At 40.7% G+C, this 18651-nt stretch overlaps 1 protein-coding gene across 10 annotated transcripts in view; it reads right to left on the bottom strand.

Moving 5' to 3' along the window:
- Window positions 1-18651, bottom strand: part of plcb1l (phospholipase C beta 1-like) — a 129903-nt gene that overhangs the window by 106810 nt on the left and 4442 nt on the right. For all 10 annotated transcript variants that reach the window (XR_013801415.1, XR_013801416.1, XM_079643457.1 and 7 more), the window contains exon 2: window positions 17895-17972. Coding sequence is in view for 8 of the 10 variants with exons in the window: in XM_079643457.1 (XP_079499583.1) it covers window positions 17895-17972 (78 nt within the window). In the remaining 2 variants the exon portion in view is untranslated. The remainder of the gene's footprint in view (window positions 1-17894; window positions 17973-18651) is intronic.

Below are 18651 nucleotides of genomic sequence, written 5' to 3'. Positions count from 1 at the left end.
ATAAGAATGTATCCATATTCATTTAAAAGTTCTCAGATTCCATCTTGTTGTCTAGTAACATAAACATGCATCTCAATATGCTTTTTCAGGGGGTTGAATGAGGACAGCTAGAAATACGCATTAAGAGTTGAGTCATAAAAACGAGCTTATTTGTATGTAATCACTTTAAGTCAGGTTCATAGTCTGACAGATGGAGAGAGGATACATAGATTACAGGTCAGAAAGTAGAAAAAGGCTGTGTGAGGGAAGAATGGCTTTGTGAGGAAAAACAGAGGCCGAGCAATGGAGGTGCGTGCCGTTGGCTGATAGTGGCTATCAGCAGCCGCCACGCTCCACAACACAACCAATGCTGAGATAAAGGCCGCAGGAATCTTTGTTCTATACTTCAGCGCAACGCATTCATGCTTGCACACACATCAGGTAATACAAATGGTCGCAAACACAACTCCATAGGCGACTGCAAACACACGCACAAAAATGATCCTCTATCATCAATCTGCAGTGGCTGCCATAAAAAAACCTCTGAGATCAGTGGTGTGAGCGGCTAACACTGGTCAGCTTTTCCAATCAGATCTTGGACGTGTGTACACATGCACAGTGAGGGATGGAGAGTAATGAGGGAGACTGGGGGGAGGGTGCTGATAGATAGCAGAACTGAGTGGGATGACAGAGAAAGCAAAGCTGCTTCCCTCATCTGTCCATCATCCCTGATGTTATGCTTCTAGCAGGATTCTTCCCCCCCCCCCCCCCCCGCCTCCTCCTTTCCTCACTTACTCTGTCCTCTCTTGTCCATCTCTGCCTCCACTGTCTTGGACACTTGCCTTGCTGTCTCACATCTCCTCTCTGCCTCTTCTGTTCCACCACATCCTGCCTCCCCCAATGCCTCCCCGCCGTCTTCTTAAATCTTGACATGCAGCTCTCATGTGGACGGATGACACTTCACATCTTGTCTTGTCTGATCTTCCCGTCGACACACGCCCGCCGCGCATGCTAACGCGCCACCCCCCTCCCTATCCAACATTTTCTTCTGTCCTCACAACATTTCTATGTCTGCCCTTCTATTTGAGCCGCTTCCTTCAGCCACACTTTGGAGGGCCTTTATCTGCTGCACAAGAATATCTGAGCTCAAAGTCCTGGTGCGAGCAACACACACTTGCACACATGCAAGACTGCATAAACACATCCATAGAAACCCAGAAAAGATGAATTCAAGTCAGTGAAGGCCAGAAAAAATCCAATCACACACACTACAGTACCTCAACATATCAACATATCCCTATATTCTACTTTGTGAAAATTAAACTCACCATGTCTTTGTGTGTAAAACAAATTGAATTCTTGGCTTTCAAGCAATAGCTGAAAAGTACATTCACGAGCAGCGCGTCTGCATTGCGGGCTGAAAGTGATCAGTGTGTCTGTGTGTGCTCCTCACTGAAGTCCTTTGAGAATCACTGCCAGTGACAGAGACAGCGCAGCTCTGGCTCTCATCTTTCACATCACCTCATTTGGACACCTCCTAAGTGCAATTCTTGGCCGCTTTGAAGTCAGGATAAAGCGGACGGCTGAGTGAAATTCATTTTTCTCTTTCTTTCTGCAGGCAAGGCTCTCTGTCTCTCTGTGTCGCTTCTTCTTGAGCCGAGTTCCTATCTCAGACACTCTGTGGTTATCCTTTCCTACTTTCCTTCAATACACACTTATTTTCTTTCTCTAACTAGAGCCATTTGATCGGTAAACAGTAAATACATTGGGAGGAGGAGAAGGGGGAGTAGAGGATAGGGCAAAAGTAATAACTTTACAGATATGATTTGCACAAAAAAAGTAAAAAAAGAGTAAACTGCACTTGTGTCTAGATTTGACAAGACAGCTATATAATGTTTTTTTTTAATATTACAACATTTATTGACATTTTACAGTTAAAGAATAGATGTACAAGTTCAGTTTGATTTGCAACATTTCTATACTGCAACCTTTTGATACTGTTCAACATATATGCTGATATCAATAAATCTCTGAGGTACTTTTATCAGCCTAAATGCTTCCAGGATAGAGATCTGGGTTTAAGGCAGAAGTAAAAAATACATTTTGGGCAGCTTTGGCTCAGGGGGTAAATCAACAAGTGGAATTGTCCATGGGCAAGATATTCAACTCTAAATTGCTCCATTGGCTTGTTTAAGTATTGAAGTTGTTTGTATTAAAGCTCCAGCTATCTGACATGAAATGTTGAAAATATAGTAATTGCAAATAAGACAAAAATAATATCCTAATATCCTAACATCTTTCCATTTTCCTTATAATCTTTTAAGGCTTTCTTTCTCCTCCAAACTCATGCCTCTGCTGTATACCAACATAGGGCAGATAATGAGCTCTCTTGCATGCTTGATACTTTCCCTTTGACACTTGTTTTCATGTTTCAGATTTATTTTTAATGATGCATTTCATATGCTTAAAATGCACAAAAAATATGGATAGCTTGTGGCATGGTCGCAGGTGCTCATTTGTTGTTTCTGATTGGTCACCAACCTCAATAGGAAGTGTTAGTGTAGTGCGAGGGGGAAGAGGAGCGGATGGATCCGGACACCTGAGAGTTGTGTGTTGCGCTGGGATGGACAGTGACTGATAACTCTCTTCCCCTAGTAGTTTGTTTCTGTCTATTTGTCAACCTAATGAAGAGAAACAAACACCAAGCTCAGTGCACGGTTGTCCAGATATGGCCTGCATCTATTTTTGTGTAAGCAAAGGCACAGTGCTAATTAAATCTTGTCCACAAAGAAACATTTCACGAATACTACCTGTGCCGTGTCATGTCCTCCACATAAACACAAGCTAGGTTGATCTGTCAGAGGAGATCATTTCCAAGTGGTTAACTCAAGCCTCTCTGCTTTGACTGTCAGTCAAACTGCGTTCATTAGCATCACAGCAGAACCAAACACACATATCAGTCAGCAACATTAGCCATGCCGATGCGTCGCGCAGGCTCTGCTCACGAGCCACTGCTACTCAGAAGCCAAGTGCTTTTTTATCCCCTTTCGCGTCAAAGAAACCACAGGCAATTAGGTGTGTTTGTCAACAGGTCCTAAAAGCTTTTGATTCAAATCAAGGAGCCAAAGCCACAGACATTGTGAGCGTCAGCAGAGCACAACGGGGAAAATCTTTGTAAAAGGTTTCACTGCCACCGTGGTTACAGCTTTTCTGCTAATGTACTGATGGGGCTCATTCTCCATGTCCCTTTCCTTCTCTCCTCTAATGGGCGAGGTGTTGTTCCTCTCCCTCACGTAACTTAACTCTCTCAAGGAAGGATCTCAGAGAGGAGCTGGTGTTTGATGGCTTGCCATAGAGCACCTGTTTAAATTTGATATCTTCCACCAAAATTGAATTTACTCTAGCAGGAAAGAAAGACCACTGACCCACCTTTGTGATAAACTTATTTGCTCAAGCGGAAATGGAAACGCGAGAGTAAAGACGGAAATTCGTGACGGACAATGGAATGATTGCTTAGCAGAAAACTTTCTAAAATAACCACGGCTCTCTTTCTGCCAGTCAAAGTAAATTGAGGTGACAGGTCATGTTTGCAATGTAAGATACACATAATACTGTGATGAAGGACCAGTAAAGCATTTAAAAGGTCTGCCATGGCGTTGTGGTCCCAAATGTAATGCCTGTCGTTGTGTCCTTTCTTTGTTTTTGACAGGATTTCTTTAAAAATGTATTCAGTTTTTACGTGTGTCTATAGAGATGTTGATAATCTATAATAAGAAAAATGAGTGTGTTGAAAATAATTGTTCTAAAGTGAATATTGAGATGGAGAGAGAGAGAGACAGCAGCTACAAAATAATTAAGCTTAAAATGAAAAGTAGCATGATAGCATTAGAACCGTAAACCGCCTAGCTGTGAAAGAAATTACGGCCATTAAGAATAACACGAGCTGATCCAATGTAATTGAGACAATTACACTGTATCAGAGCAATCAATACAACTGAGAGTGAAAACAAGAGATGCAGCTCGTCTAACATGCCTTGCGTCTTTGCTCTCTCTGATTATCTACACTTCCTATTGACCTCTCTATGTCTGTCTCTTTGAAAATGGAGTTAAAAACCTCTTCGTACCAAACGTCCATTTCAGCGTTTGGTCATTATGCGCAGGAAGCCCTGGAAATTGCTTAAAAGCTGTAATTGCTTTATTAGCAAATGGGACTTGAGTGAAAGCCATCCACTGCGCTGATTCCTCGAGCAAAATGAATTAAATACAAGTTATTATTGTACATGGAAAAAAACCTGCTTGAAAGTTGGGGGAATAGAGAGAAAGAAGACAGAGAGGAAAGAAAGACAAATGACAGCTCTTTATATATTAATAGGGTTAATACATTCATGCAGAGTGCCTAAGTAAAGTGTTATGAGAATGAATGAGCATACACATTTATTAAATGGGATGTGAGAAAGAAACGCTAGGCTTAAAGAGGCTCATCAAGTTGATCTGCACTCTAACCCTGAGACATTAAAAGCTTTTTGTGGTTTTTCTATTAGAATGCTGAAAACTCCCAGGCTCCTTGAAGTCTCTTTCAGCCTTTTTCAACAGGAAACTGATAATCTTGTTCAGAGTTCAACAATCTAAACACTGATAAAGTGTACTATATTTCCTGTGTTTGGCAAGAAAGCACCAAGACGAAAGAAAAGGCTCCTGATGACATCTATTGCCTGTAAGACCGTAAATATGGTGCATTTGTGTCCATGTGTACTATACAAGCCTTTGATTGAATGTGGCTTTTAATATCTTATATTAGTAGATTTTGCATGAATAGCTAAAAAAGTTCCTCTTTTTTTTAACTGCACGCATCACATTGTATTTAGAACTAATTTAAGAGACCAAACAAAGTATGCTACATTGGTTTTAAAAAATATATACATTTTTGATGGTTGTTGGTAACACATTTAACAAAATTGCATCCATCTTTGTCAGGACTAAAAGTTGGTTACAAATGACATGTTATATGTGGTGTAAGATTAGTTTAGTGTAATGCAAAGACTTTGCGACTGTACGTCACTTACTTTAGGTGCTCTAAGATATACAGATTTTAAAGTCAACATATTATGCTCTTTTTCCGGTTCATATTTCTATTTTGTGACAAGTTTGCATGCATTAATGTTCAAAAAGTCTTTTATTTTCCTCATACGTGTCAGCAACACATCTGTCTGACACGAGAGCCCAGTCTGCTCTGATTGGTTAGTTAGCTGGCTCTGTTGTGATGAGTAAAACGCTTAAATAAGCAAATGGCCCTCCTCTTAGCCTATATCACGTACAATGTGTTGGTGCACTAGTGTTACATAGAGATGTTGCTATGTCACCAAAGTATGTAAAGGAGTCCAATCGAGGCATTGTGGGAGGGACCTTTGGGATTTTAGCCTTTGCAGACCATTTACATGCACACAAATGTATATAACAAATTACAGGAAAGAAAAAACACCAAAAAGCATAGTAGGACTCTTTAATGTGAAACTCTGCCTCTTGGTATTGTATGTTAATTACGTTAATTTAAACATATGGCTTTGTGTGACTTTCAACTGGATGTTTTCCAACTTTTAACATCAATGTTCACACTGTGAGCAGATGGAAATGTTAATGTTGAAAAGCATGAAAGAACACTTAGTATTCTCTCTCTGCATCATGAATTTGCCATCAAAGCTAACTTTACCTTTAGTCAACGTTACATCACCCCCTCAGAGGAGGAAGAAATTATTGAAGACGCGCAATTGTGTCTTCCATATTCTTTTCATTTTTGGTTTCATCGCTCTGTTTCTCAGCGAGATGAAAGAGAGGAGAAAGAGAATGTCATCGCTGGGTGAACTTCTGACACTGAACACTTAAACTAAAACGCTTAACAAAAGAGAGGTGTATTCTCTCTGAATCAAGGTCTTTGTCATAGGTAATATATGTTGATATGAGTGTTTGTCTCTTTCTGTCTTTAAACCTGTGAGCTGACAGGATTTCAGTAACGCAATTCGGTTGGTTGAACATTTAATTCTAGTCCCTCCATTTGACAACAAAGACTCTTTGGCATCTTGTATTTGGAGAGCAAATGAGAAGGAGGATTATAAGTCACATTTTTTTTTCTTTTTAGCTACGTATGAAGCTGTGCTCTAGCTAAGCCTCCCTGTCAAAGCGGGGGATGAAACAGGAAGGAAGTGTGTTCTTTTATTGAGAGCTTGTCTACAGTAGGACTTCAAAGTCTTTTGGCTGAATGCCTTTATTTGAAAGGGCCCCCCGAGGAAAGCAGCCACCTGGATTGGTACAGCGATGCCAGGCAAATCACAGCAGCAGGGGGGTTTTGAGTACTTTGCAGCATCAAAAAACAAGCGGCATGGATTGGAATTGTCATGGCAACAGGGCTGGGTTAGCATTTGAAGTGGAAAGAAGGGAGCGGAAGAAGAAAGACGAGAGAGATTGAGTCAGTCTCTTTGTGTGACTCATAACACAGACCTCACAAATCTGAAATGTCAGCTTACGACTAGTGTAGGTGTTTAAATGTCTAACCCATATATTCTCTACTGTAATCGATTAAGCGTAATGAAAACTTACAGCGCAAATCAATACCTGAGCGATCTAACTCATCCCTTCTGACCTGTGATGGTAGCACTTTGTCTTGCTCAGAGAAATCGTTATCAGAGATCTATAAATTACCGTCACCAACTGTAATTTCTAATTTCTGAAATTACAGTTATCACGCAGTAAATCTGAAACCTTATATATCGCTATATTATATTCATAACACCTCGATAAATGAGATAAAAGGCCTTCAACGTTTCAAATTGCTCTGTCTGATTATTGCTGTAACTCAATTCAACAGTGCGACTCACTTTACATTTTATAACTCCTAAATTGTTTGCAGTTGGTGCAATCGTGTCATGGGGAAGTCAAAATATCCTCCATGTTGAGAAATGTAAATCAAGGGCGGAGGTATTTAATGGTCGTAGTGGTTTGTATTAAGGCCTTTCGACCCAGGCACTTTTTGCTGTTCGATTAATTTGCATGTTGATTTTGTTTTTCAGACTTTAGTTTTTGTCATGAATACTTTTACACAAAATGTTACGTTACACGGCAAAAAGTGACATCAGTGGTTGATTTTTTTTATGGCTTTTGAAACGCAATAAAGTCATCAAAAAATAAAGTTTTGCAGAACGGCCGTCATGTCAAAGCGCACGCCACAGTAGTGTAGCTAAGGTTTTGTTGTGCCTAACGAAGACTATACTGTAAAACAACAACATCGTTTTTGGACAAGTCTGCAATCTTTATTGCTCCTTTGCAGCGCACCTGTTTGTACCATTCACATTAAGCGCTTTTTGATAAATAATGTTTTTATTCATCTCAAAACAGTAGCTATGTGTTGTTATTTACCACGACTAAAGGCTTTTGCATGGTAAAATCAGCCCAAAAAAAATGTAATTGCCCCCTTTTAAACCCAAGACATATACACCGTATTACTACCACAGAAATGTACTTCAATCGCTAAGAGGAATCTCAATTAAGCTCAATTAAAGCTGGGGAGAAGTTATCCACGCCTGTTTTGAAAAAGTGTTGCACATTTACATCGTTTGCAGGTGAGCATTTTCTTGTCATTCATGTGTCATGCCCCTGGTCTGTGCGTATTAAGGACTTAACGCTGACACTGGGTCTTTTTACACTCGTGTGCACTTCGTAGAGAGCCTGGTCATGCTTGATGGCACTTCCAACCCGGTGCAGAGGATACAAAAAAAACAAGCTTCAAAAAGCTGACACTGACTGATTCAGCTGTGTTGTGATGCAGAACTCGACCAACAGCTCAGCTCTGTCGCAGATATGCAAATATCTAACTGACAGCCACAACAGCAGCCTGGCGTCCGCTGCACATTTAAATCTATTCAAATCATGGCGATGACAGAATGACAAGTCCAAAGTCCAGAAGCCACTGCCTGGGGGCCAATGAGCTACAGAGGGTTGCATCTGACATATTATGGTAAAGCCTTAACGTTTGACTCAGCCTATTCACTGCCTGGGAGGAAAGGACTCCCAGTTGTCGAGGTGAATTCTGCATCTTAGTGTATGGAATATATGAATATAATTTGATTTCTTGTTATCTGAAAGAGCAAGCTTGAGGGCACTGGCAAAGCAAACCTTTTAATCAGCATTCAACAACCGTTTTTAGTACAAAACACTGTCATTTCATAGGGAAAATAAAATTACTGACGTGAAATGGGGTGGCTATACGCTTAGAGGACGGCTTCTTATTATTGCACCAAAACCAATAGATGAACCGGGCACGTAATAATGACGAGGTAATCGGCACGTCCATGAGAGTAATGACAGAGACCAAGAGAGGGAAAGACGAAGAGAAGCACAGAGGTAGACGGAGACAGAATAAAACAAAAACATAGAGTGAGAGTGAAGCAGACCTGACAGCTGACTGCAGTCTATTGAGCAGAGATAAAGTCAATTTACTGGCATCACTGTTAACCATACGTCTCAGTGCTCCACATCAAAATTTCATTAAGCTCTTTCTTTGGCTCCGGCAAGAAACCATCAAAAATGTTACGCTTGAAATACAAGTTTTTATGAAAGGCGAGTGGAACAAGGCAGCGTAATTATCCAAGGTTTCTCTTCCTTTATTCACACTTTCCTATGTGACTGTGTGCAACACCTCTGTCACACAAATCCTGAGCATCCAATGTCAAACTGCATTCTGTGTCAGATCAAATGAATCAGCATAATATATATCACTTTGGAATAAGTGGCCCAGAAATAAGCCTGCATACATGTTGTTATACCTGGACCCAGGCTATGTTGAGAAGCTTAATTAAGATTTTAGTGCAAAAGCCTAAAATCCCCTCAAGACGGAGTTTGTCTCCAACACACTCCCCCCTGCCTGAAATGCATCCATTGGACTCCTTTGTTAACTTTCGTAACATAGTGAGGTCACTATGCAACACTCATGCTTTAATGGCTAGTGCTCCAACATAGTGGATTAAAAAAAAAAACGTTTTCTCATATCTTATAGACAAAACTAATCATTGATTAATGGAATAGAAATTGGCTGATTAATCTGTAACGAAAATAATTGTTGGTCCATGTGTATTCCAATAAAAAACATTTTTCCCTTCCCCAATTTTTTAAAGAGTCCCTCTACAAATAAACAAAGTGAGGGGCAAATGCACACAATGATGTCTTCATTTTGTACCCAAGAATGGCAACATTAGCATAACATTGGAGGAAAATCTCCTAATTGCTATGTTATTAGAGTCATATTTTAAATAATGTTGTATAATTATGAAGCATAATGACTGTGCAAGCTGTTCATAATGGGTGTACAAAAAATAAATTACAGTGTATGACAGTAGGTAATACCAACAGACAGCGGTAGCTTCTGGCCATGGCTTATTCTTCATGGGCAATAATAACAGTGCTAGAAGAATACTACAATTACACCGGTGTCATCCTTTAAATATCAAACATTTGGAGGCGTTGGTTGCTATAGTGATAAGTACAGAGGGTGAACAAATTGAGAGAAATGTCTTAGCATAGAATGAACCACATTAAAGCTAAATGTACCTTCTCCTAACTCAAAAGACCTATTTATTGCAGGATATCATTACATTTAAAGGTATTATTGTTTTGACAACCTCCCTGGGTTGAAGCTGTTATCCTTTGGTCGCTGCTCAACATCCCTTTCGAGCCATGTGGTTGGGTAATCTTATCACTTGAATCCAGGGTGTCTAAGCTGCCCAGTCAGAGCTGCTGCCAGCGCTATGTCACCTCCGTTACTCTGGCAGACTCAGCAGAGGCGCTGGGATTCACACACTTAAAGTGTTGGCACTAACAGAGCCGTTAATCAGCCAAAAGAGCTCGAAACGGACAAAAAGCCCTCTTTCCGGATCTATGGCTCCAAGTTTTGTGAAAGCACTCAAGTCGGTCAGGAGAGGAAATGAACAGAACCATGTCTCTCTTCCTTCTCAGAGTGTCTGTGTGCTTGAGCATGTCCTTTTCTACCAGGAAACCAGCGCAGTGGAAAAGAAGTCCTAATCGGAATTCTAAGAGAAAAACAAGACCAACTCAAGCGCAAATAAAGCCTTCCGAAGTCACCAAGGAATCGCTAATCCAAAAGAGTTGGCAACGCTTTTCTTATTTTTGAACACTTTTAGTTTTCTTCTTTTTACTCCCAACTCTGACAAAGAGTGATTCAAGCTTCAGCTTCAAGTACACACATACACATCAATACAATTCTACATTTGAGTTCTGCCCTGTTAAGCAGATCAACAGTTTACATTCCCTTGTCTCAGGGTTGTTGCTCTGAGCCAAGATGCTGTTCTTGCCACCTAATAAAAAGTAGAAGATGGAAAAATATTTCCCTTGTTTTACATTTCGTTATGAGGAGTATTTGCTGTTCCCAAATAACATGGCATGGAGTGGCTGTCATAATATTTAGGTACTGCAGTGGCAACAGTGACCATACCAATGAAGACACTATAAATAACATCTATAAAAGACTCAGTGCAGAGACGTACAAGGCCGATTTCAATAACCCTGCCTTGGCCTTTTACTGATAGCCATTCAGGGCTGATTGTAAAGACTTACCCTCTCTGGGTGGCTGATATCTAGCGAGGTAATGGTACTGCCTGCACCTATCCGAGCAATCTGATCCTGTCTGGAAGAATGTTCCTCATTGACAGAGAACCTAGATGTCAAATTTAAGAGAGCCACACTGTGTGAGTGTGACCATCAGTACAAATTGGTGCAGCAATTATTATTTTATAATTCACTTTCTTTATTGAAAGCTAGTTTGGAGACAAACAATTGAAATTGTCATGGCCCATGAATAATTGATTTTGGTACAGATGATGAATCTGCCAAAATGGCAATCAGTGGTGATTTGTGTGTGATTGTTACAAGTCAAATTCTTCAATTTAGCAACATTAAAATGGTGTACCCTGGCCTTACTGTTGTTGTGAAGCGGATTTAGGAACAACGCTTTTTGGCAAAAACACTAGAGAAATCATTAATTGTTACTACATGGGGGGGAATGCAACAGGACATCAATGAACTGCATACAAAATGAAACATATTCGCAGTGACTTCCACTGTAATTAGATCAGTTAAATAACATAAGAAGAAAGTCCCAAATTATGTTTGAATAGATTATTTTTTTTAATATATCTGCAAGGTTTATCCTTGACAAAGCCGATTTCTTTTTCCAAACTAAGTTTTATAGCTGCATCCTACATATTGAGTAGGTTAAGCCGGCTATATTTAACGATGGTATAGCAATTATATAGGTCAAATCTCGTAATAGCCAATGAAATTAAAATGCTAATCTGTGTTGCTGAAATGCTAATGCGGCATGAAAGTGACTTGTTAAGTTAATTAATTTATACCATACCACACATGACATACTGTAAAGGGCGTCACATAGGTCATTTTGTTCTTATCATCTTCTTGTCCTTTTTCCTCTCTGTTTTTCCCGTCTCTGTCTCAGTTTCCCTCTATTGGTTGAGATGAAATAGAGCCACTGTGTGCCAGGCTATAACTTGGCAGAGGTCACAATTCACTCTTGGTAGATTGGCTGCAGATTTATGCCTCGTCTCTCGCTGCCATAGTGCTGACGGAGGTGGAGGAGCAGCAGCCTCGGTAATCACAGAAAATTGCTGTGTTGGGGGAAACAGATGTGTGAGCTCCGCTACGACAGAGCGGGGATAAGAGGTGTGTGTGTGTGCATCAAGTGTGTGATGGTTTTAATATGAAACCAAAGCAGCCTTACTCATGCTCCAGATGAGGTCCATTGGAGGCTCATTCAGAAATGCCCCACACACACCAGTTGCCAAGTGTGAGTCTGGTGTTGGCTCAGGGTGGACTGTCTTTCAACTCTGAACATCATTCAATGCCACAGACGGAGTGAATGTCCAGTGAATGTCCTGAATATTGGCACACGGCGAAAACAAATCTCCAGAGAGAGAGCGTTTAACCTTTTGTTAAAACAACAGTCTGCTTAGGACGACACACAATCTAACACACACACACAAGGAAACGAAGATATCAGTTTCAAAGCGGCAACAGTCTTCAGAAATTGAGCGGAGGCCGAAAAGAGAATGTGACATTTCCAAGGTGTGCACTGTCGCATGGCAACTAAACCAAAAGGCTGTTACAGTAATTTGAATGAGTCAGTCCGCCTCTCAGTGTTCATGGCTCCTCCCCTTGAAGCAGGCTCAACCAATGGGAGTGCATTTTATTTGTAACCTTCCTAAGAAGCACCTGTTCCTTGTTGGGCCCTACAGGAATGTTGTGAGTGTAGGTGCATGGGTGTGTTGCTGAGGCATGTTACTTCAAATACTTGAGACATGTATGTAAATGTGGTCGAATTAGATGGGTCGAAATACCTTTGACTGATCTCTGGTTACCATGGCGCTGTAACTGGTGTATACAAAGTATGTATACATTGAGGATGAAAAAGGGTGATTTAGGGCGCTGTCACAAGCTACAGTCTGTTATTCTAGTTCAAATCCGACTGAAATGTATGCATTTGCTTTGTCTTTTTTTAATCTGGTTCAGTCTGTGGTAGGTATTCTGCAGACAACTAGTCAAAGTGATCTTCTGAGTCTTTAATCATCTTTTGCAGAAGAGACACACAGCTTTCAGAGCAGGAGATCTCTACAGCAGAGCGCAACTACTCAAACTGATTGGTCGCCTTTATAGAGTTTGGATGATCTATGCTCAGTCATGAGATAGTTGACCAATGACCCATGTCAAAGGTCACTCCCTGAATGGTCCCGTGGCATCTTGTGACTGTACATCTACAAAGAGGATGATATATCAATCTCACTGAGCACTCTCTTTTGGCTTGGAGGGCTTTCAGAATATTATCATTATTATCATATTATAGCATTATTTAGTTATGTTCTCTTTATAATCATCATTTGCAATACACGTTTCAGAGTGCACAAATGAAATTACCCCATATTAAGTGTATTTGTTGATGCGCGTGTGCAACAGGACCGGAAACAGACTGGCATAAGCCTTTTTTATTGGTCTAAAATTGAGGATGGAAACTGTAAATATGGAATCAACAAGCTAAGAAAAACATTAACTTAGCTACATTGAGCGGAACATTCAGACAGGATTCGTAAGGCAAACATCGGACTTTTTAAGAGGTTCGAGTCAGTTTTCTTGAAAATATTCCACCAACCACCTTTCTCAAGTGGTCTTGTGCCGGTTCTTTTGTTCAGCACCAGAATAAAATTGACCATCAGGGCTTGAAATGCACCAGAGTTAAATTAAAACTGATCAAGCGCTGGATTGTGTCAAGTAACTCAGAGGAATGCTGCTGACGATTTTCTGGCCTATTTCTGTCTAAATTCTGAGAAAATTCTTTGCGAGTAGAATAAACAATGATCCTTTCAAAATAGAGGCCATACAAATCTCTCACAGACAGTTTAAAAAAAGCATACTCACACATTTCAAAGTTACTGATGCAAATCTCTTGTGTAACACTGTGAGGTATTGTTCTTGAAAGACTCTTCAAAGTATGCTAGTGTAGTTCCTTGTTCTAATGTGCGTGTTTTTTTATTGAATACGGGAAAGCACCTTTCCTCAGGGTTGTTGTTTATTGCTAAAGGAAATGTCTAAACTTTTTAATTGTACCGAACTTTTGCTGAGTCACAGTTCTATTGCATAAGATGAAGTAACTTTCCTCCAATATTTATGCCACTGTGGTTAATGTATTTCTAAGGATGGATGGGAATGTTTTGACAAGCGATCGCAGCATGGTATTCATTTACTCTGAAATTACACATGTTTCTGCTGTTACTGACGTTGTCATGGTCACTGTCATTATTATTGAAGATATTCTGACTGTCAGCACTCTCCTCGCGATGCTGCTGTTGTCAGATGATTTGTATTCTTTCTGTGTGTGTGTGTGTGTGTGTGTGTGTGTGTGTGTGTGTGTGTTTGTGTGTGTGTGTGTGTGTGTGTGTGTGTGTGTGTGTGTGTGTGTGTGTGTGTGTGTGTGTGTGTGTGTGTGTGTGTGTGTGAGTGTGTGTGTGAGTGTGTGTGTGTGTGTGTGTGTGTGTGTGTGAGACAGAAAGCAAAAGCATGGAGAAACATAAAAAGAGGGCCAAATGGACTCAGAACCAAACACATACAAACAAGGGAGAGTAATGACTGCAGGAGTTTACATAGCAAAGCCCTGTTTAAAAAAACACTGGTGTGCATACGTAAATGAAGCGCACCTCACATGGGATATCACACAGTTTGCACCTGTTACTACAGAGGGAAGGAAGAGATTCTGCAATACCCTTTGTACTGTATCAGACAATATTAACTATTCAACAAGAGCATTATTGTTCAAGTTCTGGCAAGCGTCCACAATTGGAGGGAGGGAAGTGCAAAATCAAATTAATATCAGAATCCAGGGTGTCTCATACCGTCACTCAGGCTGCACTGACAGCATCAATAATGAATCAATAAAAGTATCTTATCTGAGTTCTGACAAGTCTTCCACATAGAAATACCAGTTTGAAGTTGAAGCCGTACTGTCAGTCTGACTTACTGTGACTGCAACAAAGGCATCGGGATGAAACTCAAGAAATTCTCGAGTCTTGAGTCATCAAGTAAAAGTCTGGCCAGGAGGAAAAGGCAAAGAACTTCAGTTCTAAACAGATTTGATGTTGAGTCTTCACTGCCGTCAACACTAAACTTTGTCTATATGACCTTAAAACATGGCTGAAATCCACCGCTGGATCAGGAGCTGACAGCAGAACACATGACTGGACGGAAGAGACAAACTCGGGGATTAGCATGTCCTTCTCTGACCCTTCCCCTTTTTCTGTCTCAGGCAAATACACCAACATACTGTATACATAGCCACTGATTTTTAAGTCACCAGTAATTCTCTATTATAAATCCAATGTCCTTGAGAAAATTGCAATGTCAATCTTGTTTTACTGTTTGCCACCCGACAACGACAGGCGGCTAACTTTAGAGACATTGCCAATTCTTATTAATACTAGCAGCGTAGCTCTTAGCTAATGTTAGCTTGAGTCACAGTTGGCCGTTGCAGAACATTAATGTTAGCGTCAGCCTACTGTTATGTGGAGCCTTAAATTACAAACACAGTTGTCTGTCTGTTTTGAATGTCGCTGTTGGCCACAGTATGGCCTCTATATTTGAATGTGATAGTCTGATATACAATTTCTGTCTGTCTGCAGCTCTCCATCCTGCTCCCATTAATGTGACTCTACCTTTATTCAGAAAATGAAAAGTTGGTTTAATGCCCTCTTTTTACCATCACTTTTCATTTTTGGGCTTGGGGAGGATATTAAGGGGAGGGTATTAAGTTAAAACGTCATTGGTATTAAAGTCAAGGATGAGCCGCAATGCCATTTCCATTTTGTCAAGTCAAATATATTCATACTCATGACTCTGACTGGAGTGCAAATCATAAGACTCAAGCCCCCCAGGCTCACACAAACAATTCATAGGCTCAGTATTTTTGAAAGCATGATCATATGTTTGTTAAATAACATATTGTTCATTTTCTAAGGAGGTAAACTTCCTAACGATGAGTCCAGGCCTTGAGCAAATAGTAACACTGAAAATACAGTAAATAGAAAAAAAGATTCCCATCATTGACAATGTGTGTTTGAAAGTGAGCGCAGTAGGCACACTGAGCACAGTTCTGCTGTGCTTCTGAAGAATCTGAGGAATGCTTTTACTCTGCAGGCCATCAGGATGAGTCTCCAACAAACACACACATAACAACTGGACACAGCATCGCAGCCTGTTTAAATTGGTCTGCTGAGCAGATGTGCAGTACCATTTGGAATAAAGGTGAGCCAAAAGACATCTTGGTAAACACATCGAGACAGTTTTGTGTCGACTATGGCACTGAGGAATATCGTGGGTGCCTGTTTCTATGCCCTAATACAGTTTTGTCTTTGCGGTGCTTGGTATCAATTTGAGTTATTATGTGTGCGGCAGACCCGTTCTCACAGCTGGGAGCCAGAACAGACACCAACACATGTAAACACACACAGGAAAGCCTCATCGGTCGAAAACTCTGTCCGTCTGTCTCTTTCTTCCCAGACAGGGAAGGCTTTCATCATTGATTGTTTAGTATATAGACATCCCCTATTTTTCCACATACAGTGAGTTCATTTACAGTAGGTGTGTGTGTGTGTGTGTGTGTGTGTGTGTGTGTGTGTGTGTGTGTGTGTGTGTGTGTGTGTGTGTGTGTGTGTGTGTGTGTGTGTGTGTGTGTGTGTGTGTGTGTGTGTGTGTGTGTGTGTGTGTGTGTGTGTGTGTGTGTGTGTGTGTGTGTGTGTGTGTGTGTGTGTGTGTGTGTGTGCGCGCAGGGGTAAAGTCTCGGTCAGCACTCCTGTCTGTTTTCTGCCATGGCTGCAGTGATATACTCCTTATCTAGCTAAACATAAAATCAATGGCAGCTATTAATTAGTCTAACTCTAACTGCCTTAGCTGATACAGTAATACACACAAATAGAAAAGGGACACATTACTGTCAAGCTGTTTAGAGGGGGGTTGGATTTTAAAGAATTGAGGTGCTGGACAGGCAGACTTTTGAAGCACAAGCTAAAATATGACCAAACTAGATTAGAGTTATGTACACAGTGTCAAGGTTAAACTACAGTTGTATGTTTGGCAAGGTTATCACGGCTGATAGTGTGTGGTATCACAACCCAGTCCCTTGATATTATAAAAGTATTTGCCATAAATGGGGAGGAGGAAACAAACAATGCACTATGGAATATTCTCACAGGTGTCAAGTTTAGCACCGCAGGTGCAGCAGTTCAGATTTCTGTCCTTTTTTCCACCTCTGCCCTTTAACTGGCTTAACCTCCCTCCCTGGTGGGCTTACAACAATATAAATAAAAGATGGGTCGGTGTCAGCAAGCACGTATTCAAATATGGCTACCAATGACAGGTAGAGTTGCATTTTTCTCTAAACTTAAATACATCAAACTTCTCAGAGCTTTTCCAATCCTAGGTGTATTATGACAATGTTTGCATGCCTAACATTGCCAATGCAGAATTTTAATGGTGTTGCCATGGTAATGTGTACTGGATCATGCCAATGACGGCTATACATGATAGAGTTGGATAGTTAAAAGTAACTGCCTGTGAAGAAATGAAGAAAGTTCTTCCCCAGCTCGTCAAGCATGAAGCACTGTGACATTCCATAGCAACACCATTTAAACACTACACGAATCAACTCAGCTGATCCACATTGAGAGGCAAGACAATATTGTATTACTTTGATAAACTAAATGTTTTCTTTTTTAAATTCTGATTATGCCTGCAGATGCACCCTCAATTGACTCTATCTCCTGCTGACACCTGCTCAGATTCCTGCTAAACAAATGAGAAGAGTTGGCCGGGTTTTTTTCCTTCTACTTTCACTTCTGTCAACTAAAAAACGTGTATTTTGGGGATATCCCCTTGCCAATCATTAAGTAGATAGACACCAACGCTTTACTTCCTTTCCAGACGAACAATGGCACTATGAAAAATCCAAAGGTTCCTCATTCATTTCAATGAGATCACTGAAATTGCACAAGGGGATGAATACCTTGTATCAGGTGGCTTATTTGGAATACAACATAAAAAAATGAGAGGGAAGAAAACTATTATTGCCTTGATTATAGCTCTAAATTAGTCTGAATTTAAAGACATATTGTGGTGTGGTGTTTTTTTTGGCTTAAGCTTTACATTTGTGTACCCTGTTTTTACTTGTTATCTTTCATCTGAATTCTTTCTAAGACTTAAAAGGCCGGGAGAGCAAAAAGAGTTTCAGGTTAGCTTTACAGGGAAAGTTTTAAAGCTATGTGGGGCAAAAAGAAAAGTTTTGTATGCAATGCATGACTCACGTTGTTCTGGTCGGTCCAATACAAGAAGTAACCTTTGGGGTCGACTGTGAGAGTCACGGGGGTCACGGTGGTGGAATCCTGGAAGAAAACAAAGAAAAAGACATCTGGAGTCAATGTGTGTGTCTGCTTATGTCTGTGCACCCCTGTCAGAGTCTGTGTTTTTGCATGTGTGTGTGTGTTTTTGCATGTGTGTGTGTGTGTGTGTGTGCGTGTGCGTGTGCGTGTGCGTGTGCGTGTGCGTGTGTGTGTGTGTGTGTGTGTGTGTGTGTGTGTGTGTGTGTGTGTGTGTGTGTGTGAACTGCAGGTTCATTTGACAGCAGATTTTTCAATGTCTCTCTTCTCGTAACAGACAAATGCTTTCCCACAGTTGCCACATGCAGACAGCTTCAAGTCTCACACACACATAAACGCACAATTTGACCCTGAGGCATACATGGCAACACCAGATATTATTGGATGCTTCTATAAAAAGAAAGAGCCTTAGCTTTTTTTTTAACTGTGTTCACAGTGGCTGTGGTTCAGCACAACAGAAGCATATTGTCCTCCTAAATCAGTCATGGCAGCTAGATCACAGAGATGCTGCACAAAGCAAGAAAATCTTCAAAGTGTCTTCATGAGGCTTCTAATGATGTCCCTAACACAGCGTTGGGAGACATGGCTAATGGTCTGCATCTGTTACACGCTTGTCATATTTCGGTGCGACCCAATGTGACTCGCAGTGTTGAATATCATGAAAGGGTTGAGGTAGCAGACAGCA

This window comes from Notothenia rossii, assembly GCF_949606895.1.
Source record: "Notothenia rossii genome assembly, chromosome: 8".
NCBI classification, from domain to species: domain Eukaryota; kingdom Metazoa; phylum Chordata; class Actinopteri; order Perciformes; family Nototheniidae; genus Notothenia; species Notothenia rossii.
The sequence above is the reverse complement of the archived record's forward strand: the minus strand, read 5'-3'. Positions and strand labels throughout refer to the sequence as shown.